General features: G+C 40.2%; 1 protein-coding gene across 1 annotated transcript in view; it reads left to right on the top strand.

Moving 5' to 3' along the window:
• Nucleotides 1-13,129, top strand: part of apoba (apolipoprotein Ba) — a 103,938-nt gene extending 90,809 nt beyond the window's left edge. The window contains exons 27-29 of the mRNA XM_034216591.1: nucleotides 11,262-11,294; nucleotides 11,405-11,591; nucleotides 11,727-13,129. Coding sequence (XP_034072482.1) covers nucleotides 11,262-11,294; nucleotides 11,405-11,591; nucleotides 11,727-12,911 — 1,405 coding nt within the window. The 3' untranslated portion in view covers nucleotides 12,912-13,129. The remainder of the gene's footprint in view (nucleotides 1-11,261; nucleotides 11,295-11,404; nucleotides 11,592-11,726) is intronic.
• Nucleotides 13,130-18,994: the final 5,865 nt, after the last annotated feature.

Below are 18,994 nucleotides of genomic sequence, written 5' to 3'. Positions count from 1 at the left end.
GTTACAAATTAGTCATTCGGGACAAAAATGTCCACTTCCAAAAACTGCTCTAAAATGACAACAGATTAATATTTTAAAAAACTTTTTGGGGTTAAGTCTTTCAATCAACTTCAGTCCTGATCAAAAATACCACATGTTAAATTATGTTCAGGATTTTAACCCTTGAACTGCCAGTTTGAAAACATGAATTTGCATTTTCTATGAAAAACATGCACAAAAAGGCAGTTATTTTCCATATAATAAATGTTGGGGGGGTCAGCTTTTTTTTTTTTTAACACAGTCTTGGATATGTCAAAGATTAGCAACAACATTGATTTTGGTTGATTATTAGTTTTTGCACAAAATCAGATTAAACAAAAAAGTCACACATTAGCCACTCGCGGACAAAAATGTCCCATCCACTCCCATTATAACCACATATTTTGATCTCTCCGCCATACCGGTATAAAATCATGCATTTTGTAATATCAGGGTTTTATATTGGAGGAAAATAGTTAAATGTGTCCTTTTGACTGTATATGACCAGATGTGACATTTTACCATTGAATTACATGCTTGTCATTTCTTGGTTTCTTTGCCTGTTGTATAATGGGGCCCTGACAGCCATTGGAATACATGTATGCAACTCATATGATGTAGGTGTGTTGGTATGGATGTGGAAGAGTGGTATCAGCTGAGAAATGTGTGTGTTTGTGTGTGTGTATGGATGTACAGTGTGTGTATACAGAGACAGTATACAGTAGATTTGGTTTACAGCAAGTCACAGTTTTTGCCTCATATCTTTCTTTCTTTATCTCTCTCTCTCTCTCTTTCTCTCACTCCCTCATTCCCAAACTCATACACACTTTTACATATTAAACCTCCTTATACCTTGTATGTGTGTGAGTGATTGTGTGTGAGAATGAGACAGGACTAAGTGTACTCTCATGAAGTTTTGTTTTTCATTTGTGCTGTTTCATGTGTCTTTGAGGTAAACAGATGTATGATCTTGACCCTGCTTGACCTCGATGTTTTGAATTGTTTGAACTTCAAAGTCCTTTGATAATGTCAAACAGACATACACAGCGATACATACACTCCTTGAAGTAAATAAAAACACCTGGCTGCAAAGCCAAAGCTTGAAATATGTGTAGTTTGGCTGGATGGTCATTTCATTCCTGTGATACGCAACAAGCAGTAAGATGAAGAGGAGCTTCTCTGTGGGACAAGAGGTCTCATGCAGCCCGTAACTTCAGCTGCAGGACTCATCCTCTGAAACAGAAACGCCCTGAGAAGAAGAATCTGGTGTGGATCTGAACTGTGCTTGAAAGGAGTCAGCACAAAGATAAAACACCTTTTTGCCAAACATAAGAATGAGAATCTGATGTGGAGTTTGTAGTGGAGTCTGATCCTTCTTCGTCCGACCCTTCCCCTGAAAGTGGAGAGGACACAGAGGATCCCATCCCGTAGCTGTGCTACATTCCTCTGCACTATCCTATCCGGAGGATCGTGTCCATCGTGGCAGCGGGTGGACATCAAAACATTTTCAAATCTGGTTTCCCTCTCACGAGGAAACGCCGCGCTACATTCCTGCTGCCAGAGGTTTGGTTTCAGGGCCCACGCGTTATGCCATTACGAGTGGCATAAATAACAATTCATGACGTGGAATCCTTCTTTGATTTATTCTTTACCCCTGAGATCATCAGTAGTAATGTCGACATGACACACCTGCATGGGGGACGTTCGGTGGCAAACTGGAGGGATGTTGATACCACAGATGTTTGAGCAAACATTGGATAGGATAGTGCAGAGGAATGTAGCGCAGATACGGGATGGGATCCTCTGTGTCCTCTCCACTTTCAGGGGAAGGGTCAGACGAAGAACGATCAGACTCCACCACAAACATCTGATCATTTCTCTAAGCATGGCTTCACGTGGCGGCGCAACAAATATTCTTGTTACTCCTGGGGCAATCTCTGGTGCTATCGTCCCCTTTGTGGTGTGATTGAGGAGGAGATCACTAAGCACGTTAGTGAACATCAGGCTTTTTCCATCTAAAAGGTTTTGTAGTCCTTCATACATCTCAACCTCATCACCATCTTGTTGTTCCTCAGCAGCTCCTCAGCAGCTCTTCAACCTCCTCAGCAAAGGACCTCATCGATTCCTCTGTATCAACATGGGATTCGGGGCAGAATTGTTCCTTCTTCTCTGCCCCCATCTGATAAATGAACTGTTTGGCAAACTGTTTGGCAAAAAAGTGTTTTATCCTTGTGCTGACTCCTTTCAAGCACAGTTCAGGCAGATCCACACCAGATTCTCCTTCTCAGGGTGTTTCTGTTTCAGAGGATGAGTCCTGCAGCTGAAGTTAGGGGCTGCATGAGACCTCTTGTCCCACAGAGAAGCTCCTCTTCATCTTACTGCTTGTTGCGTATCACAGGAATGAAATGACCATCCAGCCAAACTACACATATTTCAAGCTTTGGCTTTGCAGCCAGGTGTTTTCATTTACTTCAAGGAGTATGGCTGTGTATGTCTGTTTGCTAAAGAGACATTATCAAAGGACTTTGAAGTTCCAAATAATCAAAACATCGAGGTCAAGCTGGGTCAAGATCATACATCTGTTTACCTCAAAGACACATGAAACAGCACAAATGAAAAACAAAACGCCATGAGAGCACACTTACTCCTGTCTCATTCTCACACACAATCACTCACACACATACACGGTATAAGGAGGTTTAATATGTAAGAGTGTGTATGAGTTTGGGAATGAGGGAGTGAGAGAAAGAGAGAGAGAGAGAGAAAGAAAGAAAGAAAGATATGAGGTGAAAACTGTGACTTGCTGTAAACCAAATCTACTGTATATTGTTGTCTCTGTATACACACACTGTACATCCAGACACACACACACACACACACACACACACACACACACACACACACACACACACACACACACACACACACACACACACACACACACACACACACACACACAAACACACACATTTCTCAGCTGATACCACTCTTCCACATCCATACCAACACACCTACATCATATGAGTTGCATACATGTATTCCAATGGCTGGCAGGGCCCCATTATACAACAGGCAAAGAAACCAAGAAATGACAAGCATGTAATTCAATGGTAAAATGTCACATCTGGTCATATACAGTCAAAAGGACACATTTAACTATTTTCCTCCAATATAAAACCCTGACATTACAAAATGCATGATTTTATACCGGTATGGCGGAGAGATCAAAAGATGTGCTTATAATGGGAGTGGATGGGACATTTTTGTCTGCGAGTGGCTAATGTGTGACTTTTTAGTTTAATCTGATTCTGTGCAAAAACTAATAATCCACCAAAATAAATGTTGTTGCTAATCTTTGAAATATCCAAGACTGTGATAAAAAAAAAGCCGACCCCCCCAACATTTATTATATGGAAAATAACTGCCTTTTTGTGTATGTTTTTCATAGAAAACGCAAATTCGTGTTTTCAAACTGGCAGTTCAAGGGTTAAAATCCTGAACATAATGTAACATTTGGTATTTTTGATCAGGATTGAAGTTGATTGAAAGATTTAACCCCAAAAAGTTTTTTAAAATATTAATCTGTTGTCATTTTAGAGCAGTTTTTGGAAGTGGACATTTTTGTTCCGAATGACTAATGTGTGACTTTTTTGTTCAATCTGATTTTGTGCAAAAACTAATAATGCAAAAAAAATCCATTTTGTTGCTAATCTTTGACATATCCAAGACTGTTATAAAAAAAAGAGCCAGTCCCCAGATATGTATTTTTTGGAAAATAACTCATTTTCTCTGTTTTCATCATGAAAAAAAACAACGGTTTCATGTATTCAAAATGGCATTTAAAGGGTTAAAATCCTGAACATGATTAAATTGTTGGTATTTTCTATTAGGGCGGAAGTTGCTTTAAAGATTGAACCCAAAGAAGTTGTGTAAAAAACCTTTTAATATAATCTTTTTATCAAAGTCTTTTGCAGTGGACATTTTTGTCTCGAATTACTAATGTGCTTAGTCCAATCGAATGATACCGGGGGGTTAAAGATTTGGTCAAAACCATCTCTGACGTTGCTGAATTATCCTGTGACTTATTTCTTCCATTTTATTTCCTACCATAGGTTCTCCAGCAATAAAGACAACAAGATTACAATAAAAACACCCAGATAATGGCCGCCAAAGTTACACATAGACTAACCGTCATTCTTCCTGTCTTTTCGCGCACCGTTGTTAGCTAGCTAAAATAGTATTGTTGTAAATATACTGCTTAAATTCACCTCATGACTGGACCCTTAATTAGCATTTATCCCTGCAAAACCAAATGGGTTCAATGTATGTAATCAGATGTGGGATCTATACAAAGAAGACTTATATATCTGAGTAATGAATGAAAGTGCAATCGAATGTCGAATCTAATCTGGATATAAGACAATTAAAAATGACAAGTGTAAATGACAGCAACCGGCGGGGGCAAACCCAACAATATTCACGAAACTGTGTCTCAGGGCTTCTTAACATTTAACAACCTATTAATGTGTCATACCCACTTAACGGGAAGAAACTCAGCTATCAGACAATATTAACCATTTATAGCTAAACAAAACAAAAGGGTAACACCAGGCCTCTGAATCCGAGCACTAACCGAAAAAATGCTAACGCACTTAGCACAGAACTCACGGTAGAGATATTTTATACTTCATGCTATCTGCGCAAACTAGATATCATATGAAAGTTGAGATTCCACAGATTCCATTGGTATACGTATCATTACTGTGCAACCAAAACTCACGGCAGCAAAGCCGGGAAAGACAACACGCAACTTCACTTTACGGGGCCAAAACGGCAAATACGTCTTACCTTTGCTGTTTTCTGATCAAAAGTTGTGTTCAAGGGCATTAAAACGCATATAAACGCTGCTGAAGGTTAATGCAATGTCTCTGTGTCAATCACCAAAATCGACCAATGGGTTCCAGAGATGTGGCAAATACACCCAAATGACCCCAGAGGTGGGGTTTATTTTCTAAACCTCTCTAAAAAGGTCAAATTTAACTTGTTTTGCATCAATCTTGATACTTATATGTTACAATTAGGATTCCTAAAGCTTTTTGGCTACTATCCCATCATTTAAGGGTGGTTTTCACTATAAGTAATGTTTGTTTTTTGTTCAATCTGAATTTACTTTAAAATAAAAACATCTATATTGATTCTGACTTTTCTACATCCAACTCACAGGTATTCTCATTGCTTTGAGAGAAAAGATTATTAATTTACCCCTTTTAGAAGTGAATATATAGTCATTTGTTTTGGGCATGTCATTTTCGAGCCTGAGACCTTGGGGCTTAACAGGTTAAAGTAATTGGCCAAGACTCTTTCGTTATTAGAGATATCAGAGCTACCAAATAATTATTAACTTGGGTAGGGTTTTTTCTATTGTAACTGACTTTAGTTGAGCAAGATAATTTTACCTGTTAAATAAATAAAGTATATGAAAGACTTGTTCAACCAGAATGCACTCCAGAGTGCTACAGGAAGACTGTTTAACCAACCCAATCTCACAAAAAAAAAGAGGAAAGGGCAAAATGTAAACTTGGTTTTAGGAGTAAACACAAAACATTGTTGGAGAGGTCTCAATCTGGAGAGTAACATCATGTCAGTTTGAAGATTATAAACAGGTCGTGCTGTCAACTGTTAAGCTTTGAACATTGGCTTTAGTGCATTTTTAAGTGCTTGTCATTCTGTTATAGAAGGGACTACATACATGGGACCAATTTTTATAAAGACCACTTGACCTAAACTATGTGAATGTGCCTAACAGAGTAGAATCACCAAATGGGGGCGCTCTAAAATAGGAAGAAACATGATGTTCAGTCATTTAACGGTTAGCGATTGAAATTCTGATTCCATAGATGTGTCTCCCATCACCTAAAACCTCTGACTATACTCTCAACTCAGTGGAGTTTATATTCTTTAATGCAAATAAAATCAATAATATCTTTAAAAACTACAAGTTTTTTTGTGCACCGTTATGCAACGACATCATGTTTTGTAGTTCATTTTGGGTATGCAATAAGGTGCAAAATATAGCCTATCTACTGATTGGAACAAATATAAAAGTATATAAAAGCCAAATTACTATTGATACTGCAAGGAGAGGTTGAAAAGAAATTGAAGATGGTGTTTAATTGCAGATTTATTTGCTATCCACGTCACGTTTTCAGTTTATCCAAAAGTCTTCTAATCAGGGCTCTGTAAATAAAGAACTATGGCAGATGTGTACTATTTATTGCAGCCGGACCGTGTATTACAATGCATTTATGTGATGCATTCCAAAGAGAAAAGCAAGCACACACGGAATAAAGTATTATTTTATTTTAAATAACTGTTTTCGTATTTTTTAATCACATAATCACCATATCCCAACGTGCATTGTGAGTAAGATATCCAATCAGCAAGCTTAAAAGATAGCTGAGGCTTATGGGTAGCGTGATGCTTTCCAAAACTCTGAAAAAAGAAATGTGTACTGCCGATATCACTGTAAAATCATTTGACAGGGAGGGGAATGATATGCGTCCCTTAGTTACTATATGAAAACGGCAAGCCTGGAAATAATAAATATTCACCCGGTGAGAGTTGACGATAACTTGACATGAATGCTGGTCAATAGAAATTAATAGGGGGAAAGACGCAGCAATCTCACAATTTCAGGTGGTGCGCGCAGAGCAACCACTGTAGTTTACATACGTAGTATATACACGTCCTCCTGCCGAGACCTCAAATAATCTTCGTAATATCTATCAAACTATAGATCCTACACATCCACAAACTATCCTACAATTTAGGAATTTGCCCTAAGAATAGATCGGGTGTCCGCCACGTTTTTTTTTCTCACGCTAGGAAAGTTTGCAAACACGAGATATGGACACTGGTCTTTAGAAATGAATAGGAAAAAATATTGTATCCATGTCACGTCTTGATATGGTTATTTGTGAATATACTACGTTTTGCCCTGTGGACCAACTTAGCCATTACACGTTTTTTTTGTGAGACTGAGTTGGTTTAACTCCTCCTTCGGAGTGACAATATGCTGGTACTTAACTTTTTTAAGTGGATATTATATATCGAACGTGTGCACAATTATTAGGCAAGTGAGTATTTTGACCATATCATAATTTGTATGCATATTAGCAAGCTCTATAAACTTGAATTGAATTGGATTTAAGCATATCAGGTGATGTGTATTTGTGTAATGAGGGAGGGTGTGGCCTAAGGACATAACCCTACATCATGGGTCGGCAATAGGCGGCCCGTGGGCCATTGGTGGCCCGCCAGCAATAATATTTGGCCCGGAAAATTATTTTGAGAATAAAAATAAAAGATTATTTTGAGATTTACTTTTTATTTATTTGTTTACAATATCGGACCGACAGTCGCACATATAGGCTATAATGTCCGAATAGAGAATCTACCTACACCTGAAGAATGCTTATTGTACTTTTATCCATGTTGAGAGTGAATGACACTGCACTGACGCTGATAGTGGATCATTAGGTGGATAGCGCGTGGTGCTGAAATAGCCAACATGCGGTTTTAAAAAAATAACACCAGCTCACTAAATCATTCAAACGTAATGTTTACTTATATGTGAACAGTAACAAAGTTCAGTCAAAACATTGACAACAAAATCAGAGAAGCTGCTTGATCATGGAGGGCGAGGGGTGGTGGTGCATATGCTGCCACCCCAGTTGGCAGCTTTGTTTTGAAAGAAAAGTTTTGGCTCATCTGACATTTATGAGAGAAAATCCCTAATGTCCGAGTGCAAGTGAATGCAGCACAAGACGCGAGCCTTGTAACCCCTCCCCCGGCCCTGGCCCGAGCATGGAAATGTGATTGTCATTTGAACAGGACAGCGCAAAACGAGAAGCATTCGGTCTACAATGACAGAGAAGAGACTGTCAAGTTTGGCTGTAGCCTACTCAGCAGGGACGTGCACAGGTACGGGCTAATGTTGCCCGGGCAACAGCCCGTTCGCCATTTTTGTCTGACCTGCCCCTCTGGACAGAGCAAGTTTTTTTTAATATTGTGGCCGAATCAACATGATAATCCCACAATTAGTCCCTTTTTCCAGTTTAGAGCAATAGCCCCTCCAAATGTCTGTGCACGTCCCTGCTACTCAGCATTGATTCAAAACGCACTAAAGCTTTGGATCTTAATAAGCTTGTGAGCAGTGGCGGACTGGCCATCTGGAGAATCACAGAACGGCACCGCAGCGGCGAACATGTCACATGTTTTAACAATCAATTACTTAAATAAGCCTTTGATTATGTTCCGGCCCGCCATCTAGTGGTTCAGAAAAAAAATCAAGAGAAGAATCAAACGTGAAGCTGCCAGGAAGCCATTAAGATAAGAGATAAGATAAGACTCTATTCATCCCGAAGGAAATTGTTGTGCCAGAGTAACAAAATACAATAAACACAATAAACACAGCGGCACAACTGTACACTAAAAGTGCAGCAAAAAGAGCAATTAAACATCCACAGACCACATGAAACGTAGAAACATAGATGGTCACACAATCAATTAAATCATTATTAGCAGTATTTAGTAGTTCGTAGTGCAAAAATTAAAACGTAGTGGCAGTTACGTAATTACACGTTATCATAGCATTATTATTAATAATAATAATAATAATAATATTGCACATGGTTATATAGTTATATAGCAGCGAGTGTTTTGTAATGATGGTAATGATATTTATATTGCACATAGTGTTGGTGTGGAAGTTCTCAGTTCCCTTTAAGAGTTAAAGAGTTTGATTGCCACTGGGAGGAAAGACCTCCTGTGGCGCTGTGTGGTGGTCTTCGGTGATCTCAGTCTGTGGCTGAAAGTGCTCCGGTAGGAAACCAGTGTGGCATGCAGGGGGTGAGACCCGTTGTCCAGAATGCTGAGAAGTTTCCTCAGCATTCTCCCCTCCGACACCACTGCCAACGACTCCTGATCCACTCCCAGGACAGAGCCTGCTCTCCTGATGAGCTTGTTGAGTCTGTTGGCATCAGCTGTCTTCACCCCGCTGCCCCAACACACTACAGCAAAGAAGATCACACTGGAGACCACCGAGTCATAAAACATCTGCAACATAGTGCTGCAGACGTTAAAGGACCTGAGTCTCCTGAGGAAATACAGGTGACTGGCCTTTCTTATATAGGGCCTCAGTGTTTTTACTCCAGTCCAGTTTATTGTCTATGTGGACACCCAGGAACCTGTAGCTGTCCACAATGTCCACATCCATGCCCACGATGGTAATTGGGCTTGGGGCGGTACTCCGCTTCCTGAAGTCAACCACTAGCTCCTTAGTTTTAGTGACGTTGAGCTGCAGATGGTTCTGACCGCACCACTCCACAAAACTGTCCACAACACTCCTGTACTCAGCTTCCTGATCTCTGATGATACAGCCCACAATGGCAGAGTCATCTGAGAATTTCTGCAGATGGCAGGACAGTGAACCGTGTCTGAAGTCTGATGTATAAACTGTGAACAGGAAGGGAGAGAGGACCGTGCCCTGAGGAGCGCCCGTGCTGCTCAATATAATGTCAGAGGTGTTGTTCTGCAGCTTCACGTACTGTGGCCGAGCTGTGAGATATTTGGTTATCCAGCTCACCAGTGGAGCATCCACCTGCATGTCCAGTAGCTTACTACTGAGCAGGGCAGGTCTGATGGTATTGAAAGCACTGGAAAAGTAAAAAAAAAAGATTTTCCAAAGGTTTTCTGGACTCATGAGATGAGAGTGACTCTTGACGGACCAGATGGATGGGCCCGTGGCTGGATCAGTACCGGGCCCAGAGCTCCACTTCCACTCAGACCACAGCAACGTGGAGGTGGGGTTCTGGTATGGGCTGGTATTATTGAAGAGGAGTTAGTCGGACCTTTTCGGGTTGAAGATGGACTCAAAATCAACTCCCAATTCTACTGCCAGTTTTTAGAAGACACTTTCTTCCATCAGTGGTACAGGAAAAAGTCTGTATCTCTCAGGAAGAACATGATTTTATGAAGGACAATGCTCAATCGCATGCATCAAAGTACTCCATTGCTCTCTGAACAGAGTCTGGGAGGCTGTGGTTGATTGTTGTTACGCCCTATCCTTAAAATGGCCCTATGGGGCTAACAAAATTCCACCACTGACCCAAATAGAACACAAAAGACACCTTTAAAATCATAAAATCCATAATCAACATGTAACATGTTCAACGACACATCGTAGGATTAGAGGCAGAAACACAACAGTCCCAACACCAGAGGCCTCCCTCTTCTGCTGCTGACCTGGAACTTTTAAGGACTTCTTTCTCCAGATGCACCTTGTCTGAACCTCGTTACAGCAATACAGCACACCTGGGTAGAGGAACCAAAGGGAAAAAGAAACAGGGAATACATAAAGCCGTAACAATCGTCAACTGAAGTTGATGGTTAAAAGATCAAGAAACTGACAGACTCCATCAATGGAAAGCTTGTGACTGTTATTGAAGAGAAGGGTATTAGTATTATTATCTGGTCTTTTTTTTTACGTTATAAATCTTTATTTGTACATTTTGAGTTGTATGTTTATTATTCTGACTTTAGGTGAATATAAACAAGTTAGATGGGAACATTTTCGTTTTTCCTTTAGTTGCATTATAATTCTGCACACATAAGCCAAAACCTCACTTTTAAGATAAGATAAGATGGAACTTTATCTAGGCGTTTATAGCAGCAACAGGGTCAGAGTGAAAAACAATATTCACACTAGGTAAAAATAAATATAAAATTGAATACAAATTAAAATAATAATACAAAAAGTAACGTCATAAAGTAACTGTTGAAACAAAATATCACAGTAAAACATTTCAATGAACATGCTAAATATATTTACATAAGTGTGCTTTCTTATATATTCAGGTTTGAGGTTCATTAACATTTAGAACTGTAGTTGTTCAATAATAAAATTAATCTTCAAAAATACAACTTGCCTAATAATTTTGCACACAGTGTTATATTTGTATTTGTTATTTGATAATTTATTGGACATTTACTACATTTCGTATGTTTTTATATCTTAGTTTATTTTATCTTTTTATTCTTACTCCTTTTTTTTATAAATTTTTTTTTTAATACATTTTTTATTTCATTTATCTTACATTTTACTTGTATTGTTAAATGGAGCAGCTGTCACGAAACCCAATTTCCCCTGCGAAAATTATAGTATTCTGATTTCTGTTTGTCAGGATGAAGCGCCAAACCCCTCTGGCTGATTCAATGTAAGATATTTTTACCCCAAGGAAGATTTTCTGCAAATTTAAATCTCAAAAAGTTATTGCTCCTGGAATTGAAAAATAACTTCACCAACCACTGTTTCTTTGTTTTAAAGGGAGTCTCGTCATACTCTTAATGTTGATGTGTCAAGCCGAACATTTGTTGATACGAGCTTCCGCTTCGCTTCCCGCAAAGATGGCATAACTGCTTCTATGTCTTCTCCATCATCTGGTTTCCTTGGATGGCAGTTTCAGCGGAGGTCTCCGTCACAGTTGAAAGGAAAACTTTTTAGTCGCTACATGGTAAGACATCTTAAGCTGCTTTATTTGTAAATTGTCAACAGCAAAATACAAGTAAAACTACTGATGGAATAATGCATTATAGTGCAACGTGACCTTTTAACAATTATTATTCACAAATTCTTTCCTCAACTTTAGTCCTCTCCTGAAAGGGATATTGATGTTTTCTCTGCCAAAGCCACGCTGAAAAACTCTAAGAAGATGATCTTACAGATGTCATGGAATTTCGACTTCTTCCTTAATGTGATTGAGGGCACCAAGGACAGGATCCCTGCTATGACAGACACTGTCCTCAAGTTCTTTAACAAGTACCACACTTACCACTTTGGCTTTGATGTAAACCAAGGTGGAATGAAGCTGAAAAACACAGTTTCTAACGTCATAGAGAGAGCATATCATGAGATGCCTCTATCTTTTAACACATTGCATAATTCAATCAAACACCTGGCTGATCAATTAGAAGGCATGTACAGGAAGGCTTCTGAAAGCTTGAATTCCCTGAGTGTGCAGGATGTTGTAGACAGGTTGTCTCTTGAGGCTAGACAACTGTTGAAATATGGTGAAGACCATATCCATGTCTTGTTAGATAAAGTCACACAGTCCTTAAGTGACATCAAGTTTACATTACCCGGATCTCAAGAAGAGCTCTCAAGCCTGGAGATGCTTCAGCAAGCTTGTTCGTCTGTATCAAGAGCCACTGACAGGACACTGCTAAGGTTTGCCAGCCTAGTTGAGAAGATTATTAGATACATCAGGGAAATCAAATGTACCTTACCTGGAACTGATGTCGTTGTCAATGGAAAGGAGACCATGGATAACCTGATGTCTTCTACTAGATCTGTGTATGTTCAGCTAAGACATTCTGTGCACAGAGGGTTTGATTTGCTCCACAAAACAGTTGATGACCTGCTTCAGGTGATTGCTGAAAAAGCAGAGAGTTTGATCAAATACCTCAAAAATGAAAACGTCAATATCGCTTCTCAGGTTGATTCCATCTATGCAGAGGTTCTGCATTCCTCAAATCAATATGCCGAGGAGGCAAATAGATATGTGGCTCAGTATAAGGAACATGCCAAAATGCAGATTCAAAAGGCTTATAATGCTCTTAGTATGGAGCGTGTAGATAAGGATGCCAAGGAGTTTATCAGTATTTTGCAGTCACATCTCTATAGAGGGTTTAATGAAAGTGTAGATCTTATGAGAATCACATCGCAGAGCACAGCACCATACATCAGAGTGAGCAATAAAAAGATGGAATTTGAAATTCCTTTACCTTTCCTTTGGAAGTATTTCAGTGGTTGGCCGACGCATTCCAGTCAGTGAGCCATAATGAAGTTGTTTCATTATGGCAGACAAGATTAATGTCTGTTTGAAAAATGTATGCCAATATCAATTCTGTTAATTGTGTTTCACCTAACCATGATTATATATGAGTTGTTACTTTTTGAGATTTCTTTAAATTCGAAGAATTACGACTCACTTGTGCTTTACATGTTAGTTACTGTTTAATGGTTGTGTTCTATTAAACAATACAGAATACAGATTTTTGTGTTTGTCATACTGTCTAAATATTATCATATTTAATCAATAGACCTGGATGCCCCTCGGAGTGACTGGGCTGGGCTTTGGGCTTCAAAATATCAAAATATAAAACAAAATACATATTTTTTGGAAAATAAAAGAAACTGCTTAGTATGAATCTACAGAAATGGTAAGATGATTGAAAGTCCAAAATATTCTTGAAATGATCTTAAGTTGACTGGAAAGCAGATGTAATTAAAGCGTGAAGAAAATGAATGTTTTAGGTAAACGTTGGAGTACTGCAGGGGGTACGTGAGATTTATTTTATGTTAATGAAAAAAACAACATAAGTGATGCATTTAAACAAACTACTAATAGTAGATGAACTACTTTATTCAAAGGTTCACAGTAGTTCTGGATAATAAAATGGGAACAATAAACGGGGTGCTCTCTTTTCCTCTCCCTCTCCTGACAGCCCGTCAGTCTCGTGCAGCTCGCTGAACCTGTAATAAGCCGACAGTAAAGAATAAATATATGTATAACTAGTTTAGCTAGTTCCAGAGTAGATAAAATAGCTAAGTGTGTTAGGTCTAACTCTTACCCCCTGATCCCACCAGAAGCGTCTGCGCTGCGTCTGCGCTGCGGCTGCGCCGCGCTGCGACCTCCTCCTGCGTCATAACTAGTGCTGCGTACCGGTACGCCGAACCGGTACTGGACTTGTAAAAAGTTTCGGTTCAAGTCCGGTTAAAACCGGAACGTCGGGAACCGGTACTTGGACTCACAAAAAAAACTAGCACTTACGTATATTCTGGTGTCTGTGGTTATTTAAACATTCCCTGATAAACGTTATTCAGGCTCAATAAATGAGTGCTAATCCCAGTGTGCTCAGTGTACAACATCACATGTCATTTCACCTTCGATTCACGGTTTGAAAACGTAGCATTTCGCCACATGCTAATGCTAACCGGAAGTGAATAATTTTCAGAATAAAAGTATTAAGTTAATAGTGTGAACTTCCGGTTTTTTTCAGAATAAAACTGATTTAAATTAAATAGTGTATTTAATTCAAAATTACGCCATATCAACATTGATTTTAATTTCTAAAAGTATGTACGTATGTATGTATGTATGTATGTATGTATCAGGGTTTCCGTTAGCCGGTAATTACCGGTTTTTAGCTGGTACAATTTAATAAAAACCGGTAAATTCAAAACCTGCCGGTCAAACTGTCTGGTAATAATTAGGAAGGCTCCGATAGATCGGCCACCGGTCATTATCGGCCGATATTCACTCTTAATAGTTTGATCGGTGCTCTATATAAAGAACGATCAAGATCGATCGATATGGACATAAACGCGAGTGAAGTATAACCGGACACGCGAGAGAGAGATCAGATCAGCTGCTGAGTCAGACCGAGACACGCAGTTCTGCATAATCACCTGAAGCCCCGCCTCTGTTCAGCGAGCTGCATGAGAAACTGACGGGCTGTCAGGAGAGAGAGGGAGGGAGAGGGGAAAAGAGATGATCCGTTTCTCCCGTGTTATTATTCAAAGTTAATGTAAACTTTTGAATAATGTACGTTATCTAGGCTACTACAAGTAGTTTGTTTGAATGTAATAATTATGTTGTTTGTTGTTTGTGGAATCATTTATTGAAAAATGGATCTGAATTGTTCGATCTGTTACGATTATAGACTGAAGCAATATAAAAATGAGCCCCGTGAACTGAGTTTTAAACTGAAGCATATCTGCTCATAGTCCGGTAATTACCTGCTAACGGAAACTCTGCTACACAACTCTTACTATTATTATTGAAATATGACCGGTAAGTTTCAAATTTGTCCGGTAAAATAAATTCTGTCCGGACATTTGACCGGCGAGAAAAAATCCTAGCGGAAACCCTGGTATGTATGTATGTATGTATGTATGTAGTAGCTATACACTGTATAATGTACACATGTAGAGTTGTAGAAAATACATGGTGTACAGACAGTACAGTACACTGACTGTACAGACAGTACAGTACACTGACTGTACAGTCAGTCACTACAGTGTAGCCTATACTGTATAGTAGGTGTGTAACAGACAGTGTAATGCGTATAGTCTACTCTACACTCTACCTTTCAGCAACGTTTTAGGCCACACGAGGACGAAAACGGCTAAACGCATAGGATTAACGCAAACGCAATCGCAAACAAGCTTCCGTCCACACGCAATAGTTATCCGGATAGTGTCTGTCCACACGAGACCGCTCCGTTTAGCTCCAACCGCTGGAGAAGCTGCAGTACATATGCAGGAGCCTGTACGTGGCGCTGTAACTTCCTCCACAAAAGCAGCGAAGAAGCATGGTTGTCATGGTTGCCCTTCTGTTTATTCTCCGCGGTGGGGGCCGAGGGAACCGGGCAGAGTTTTTCGCCAGTCAACGTGTATTAAAGTTGAAACCTTCCGACAAAATTATAAAAGTGCCGGTCAAAGGTCTTCTTTGTTATTTATTGAGCTTTAAAACAAATGAATAACGACTCTATATAATATAATAATAAAAATACACGGAGCCTCTCTTTTTCCTCCCTCTCTTCAGACAGCGCCAGTGTCTGTTTCATGCAGCAGCTGATCCAGTAATGAGTGACCCGGCCGACAGTAAAAATAAACATATTTATAACTAGTTTAGGTAGTTTGAGAGGTGTCTCCGTCCTGTCAGATTAGACTTCACTCACGTTTATGTCCATATCGAGAGAAAGATAAATAATCTGAATTCAGTGTGCAGTTTACTTTGACGCGGGGGTGAGCAGCAGAGGTGGGGAGAGGCGGGGCTATTGCCTCATCATTATCAGAAAATGATCGCTGAAGCTGCAGTACATATCCACAAAAGCAGCGAGTAAGATCCCCCCGGATGTGTAAGTCTGCTGTAGATGTTGCACAAAGAACTGTAGCATGGTCAGTAGCGTCCGGAGCACGATAGCAACTCTGCGATCCGCCATTGTTGTTGTTGTTGGTGGCGAAACACATCAGCAATGGCGCGCGATACGCGGAGGTGAGCAGCAGAGGTGGGGAGAGGCGGGGCTATTGCGCAATCATTATCAGAAAATGATCGTATAGGGCGCACACACGGAGCTGTTTGACCCCCCAGAGCGTTGCGTATGCCGTTCTATCCACCTTGGGACCCGTTATCGTTTCCTCAGTCGTTTAGTGCCGTATGCGGTCGTCCTCGTGTGGCCGAATGGTCTATATGACACTAAACAGTAACGCAAACGGCCGTTTTTGTCCTCGTGTGGCTGCAGCATTAGGCTCAGTCAGCTCAGGGACTGTTTGGTTACTTTAGTTTGGTAAATGAAATCAATGTTTGAACTTTGTAGTAGTTCACTGTAGTTGCTGTCATAAGTCATTTGTAGACTAAATGGCAAAAAGTGTTTTTTTTACATTTGTACTTTGTAGAGAAATGTAGACACAAGTTGGAAGGGAGCACAATAAACCTGATGAGTTTGAATTTGAGTTGATTATGAGTTCATTTTCAATTGATAATTAGCTCACAATAAGTTCATTTTAGTTACTCACACAACTTGACACAAGCCATGGGTTCAGGTCCGGACTTATAAGTCCGGACCTGAACCTGAACCTCTGGACTTGAGTCCGGACCTGAACCTGAATGTGAGTCCAGGTACGCAGCACTAGTCATAACCCACCAGGCGCGTTTCAAAACGTTGCGGAAGCGGAGCGTCGTGTGTGCAGCCTCGCAGTTGTTGGATGAACGTTCCACTTCCTGCCTGCGCCGCACTGCGCCGCGTCAAAAATAGGATTCATCCTATATTTTAGAAATTCCTTGCGGCGAGGAGCTTCTGGGACGCTTCGAGCCGCGGCGCAGCGGGTCTGGTGGAATAGCACCCATTGACTAGAGTGGCCGCGATCGCTAAAAACGCCGCAGCCGCAGCGCAGACGCTCCTGGTGGGATTAGGGGGTTAGTGTATTTTGCTCCGCTCAACGATCCGTCACAGTGGACGGAGCTGTGATCATGCAGAGCTGCGTGTTCTCCATCAGCAGCAGCTGATCTCTCTCTCGCGTCCGGTTAGACTTCACTCACGTTTATGTCCAAATATATCAGATCTAGCTAGCTCTAGTTAATGATATGCAGGGGCGCCGCCAGGGATTTTGGGCCCCATGAAAATATATCACATTGGGCCCCACCACCAGGCCCAGGCTACGCCAACCAAGCACAATGCTGTAACCACACCTCCAGAACCCAACCCACTCATTTTTGCTTTACATGTAAATAACTACTTGTACAGGCTGCATCTATCTTGTAGTCCAATACTAACTGCACAATATTTACTGACACTGAGCGGTGAACATATAACACTGTGCAGACGTGCAACATTCTGCTGCAGTAGAATTCATTATTTGATATAACACTAACATTCCTGACAATATACCTCAATAGTCATCTTTTATGGTGTACATGCCTTTTTAATAACATTTTTGAATGGAACATTCAACAATCTAAATAAATATAACTTAAATATACATGACCTCTTAAATTAAAATAAAGTGAACATTAACACCAATATTATCATTTATAAAATGCGATAACAAAAGCAGATTTTTTTATTAAATATACATACCAAACTACAAAATAAGCGGGTATTCAAGTGTAAATGGACAACAAAACGGAAATGGAAATGAAAAGGCCTGATGGTGGTGCTAAATCAGAGCCTATTACCTGTTCTCAGTCTTTTTCTCATCATGCATCTTCTGTGTAGTGATCCAATATCGTTACCATAGCCTTGCCCTTTAACAGTTATTACGAGCCCTGGCTCAGCCTTACTCACCAAGAGCCCAGCGCCTAGCCTTCTTACAGGCAAAGTCACTGATCAAGTCCTTGAAGTCCAGCTTTCTAGCCAACTGGCTTTCAATGGACAGCATGGCAAGACTGCAAAGCCTTATGGGGGGACAGGGCTGCGCAGCCTAAAGATGGATCTGTTGGTCCACCAGGGGGAGGGACAACTGATTTAGTATGAATAGCTGCTAAAAATGTACCTGCATTTATTACATGTCAGCTAAAAGAGGAGTGAAATGAAAAACCTCTGAATTTTCTGTGAAGATATTAACAGTACTTAAAGGTGGGGTAGGTAATTTTGGAGAGACCAGCTCGAGTGCGCTAGAATTTGAAAATACACAACCGGAAAAAATCTGCCACTTCCTTACAGAGCCCCTCCTCCAACACACACGAACGGCGCACATGACCAATGAGGGCACGAGATAAGTTTGTGCACAGATGGAAGGCTGACAGGCAGGTAGGCCATCCAGTTACTTTAGCCGGGCCGGCTAAAATTATTGGTCGTGCTTTTTACAGTACTACGGCTTCCACTGATGATATTTTTTTATGGATTTTTTGCCAAAGCACTTCAGATATTCATTGCTATCGGGATGTTAAGAGCATTCCATGGAATATAACAAAAAGTGTATCTCGAGACGGTTTCTCAAACTTACCTACCCCACCTTTAATGTCAGCAAAACATTAGAATGATTATTTACAATGGACTACGCTTAGCTAACAGACTAATTTCCACCACTCATGGACCACACCCACCTTTTCTTTTGAAAAACTGGATGACATACTGTCACCCTTTAGTCCCTCTTTCTCTCCTTTCTTTTCTTTCTTGAAAGCCTGACTTTGTGAGTCGTTGAGACATTGTACACACGTTAAGTACTAGCATCCCTGCTCCTAACATGCTCTCACTCTGCTAGAAAGGGCCGGTGCCACACAGCGTTTGAAGGCAGGACCAAACCATTACATGTAAATAGAGGGGGGTGTTTGATGCTTTGGATAATTAACTTTTGGAAGAAAATAAGTTAAATGAATCGTAAGTTTAGTGAGTCAATATCAATATGACG

The sequence above is a fragment of the Gymnodraco acuticeps genome, unplaced genomic scaffold (genome assembly GCF_902827175.1).
Source record: "Gymnodraco acuticeps unplaced genomic scaffold, fGymAcu1.1, whole genome shotgun sequence".
Lineage (NCBI taxonomy): Eukaryota > Metazoa > Chordata > Actinopteri > Perciformes > Bathydraconidae > Gymnodraco > Gymnodraco acuticeps.
The sequence above is the reverse complement of the archived record's forward strand: the minus strand, read 5'-3'. Positions and strand labels throughout refer to the sequence as shown.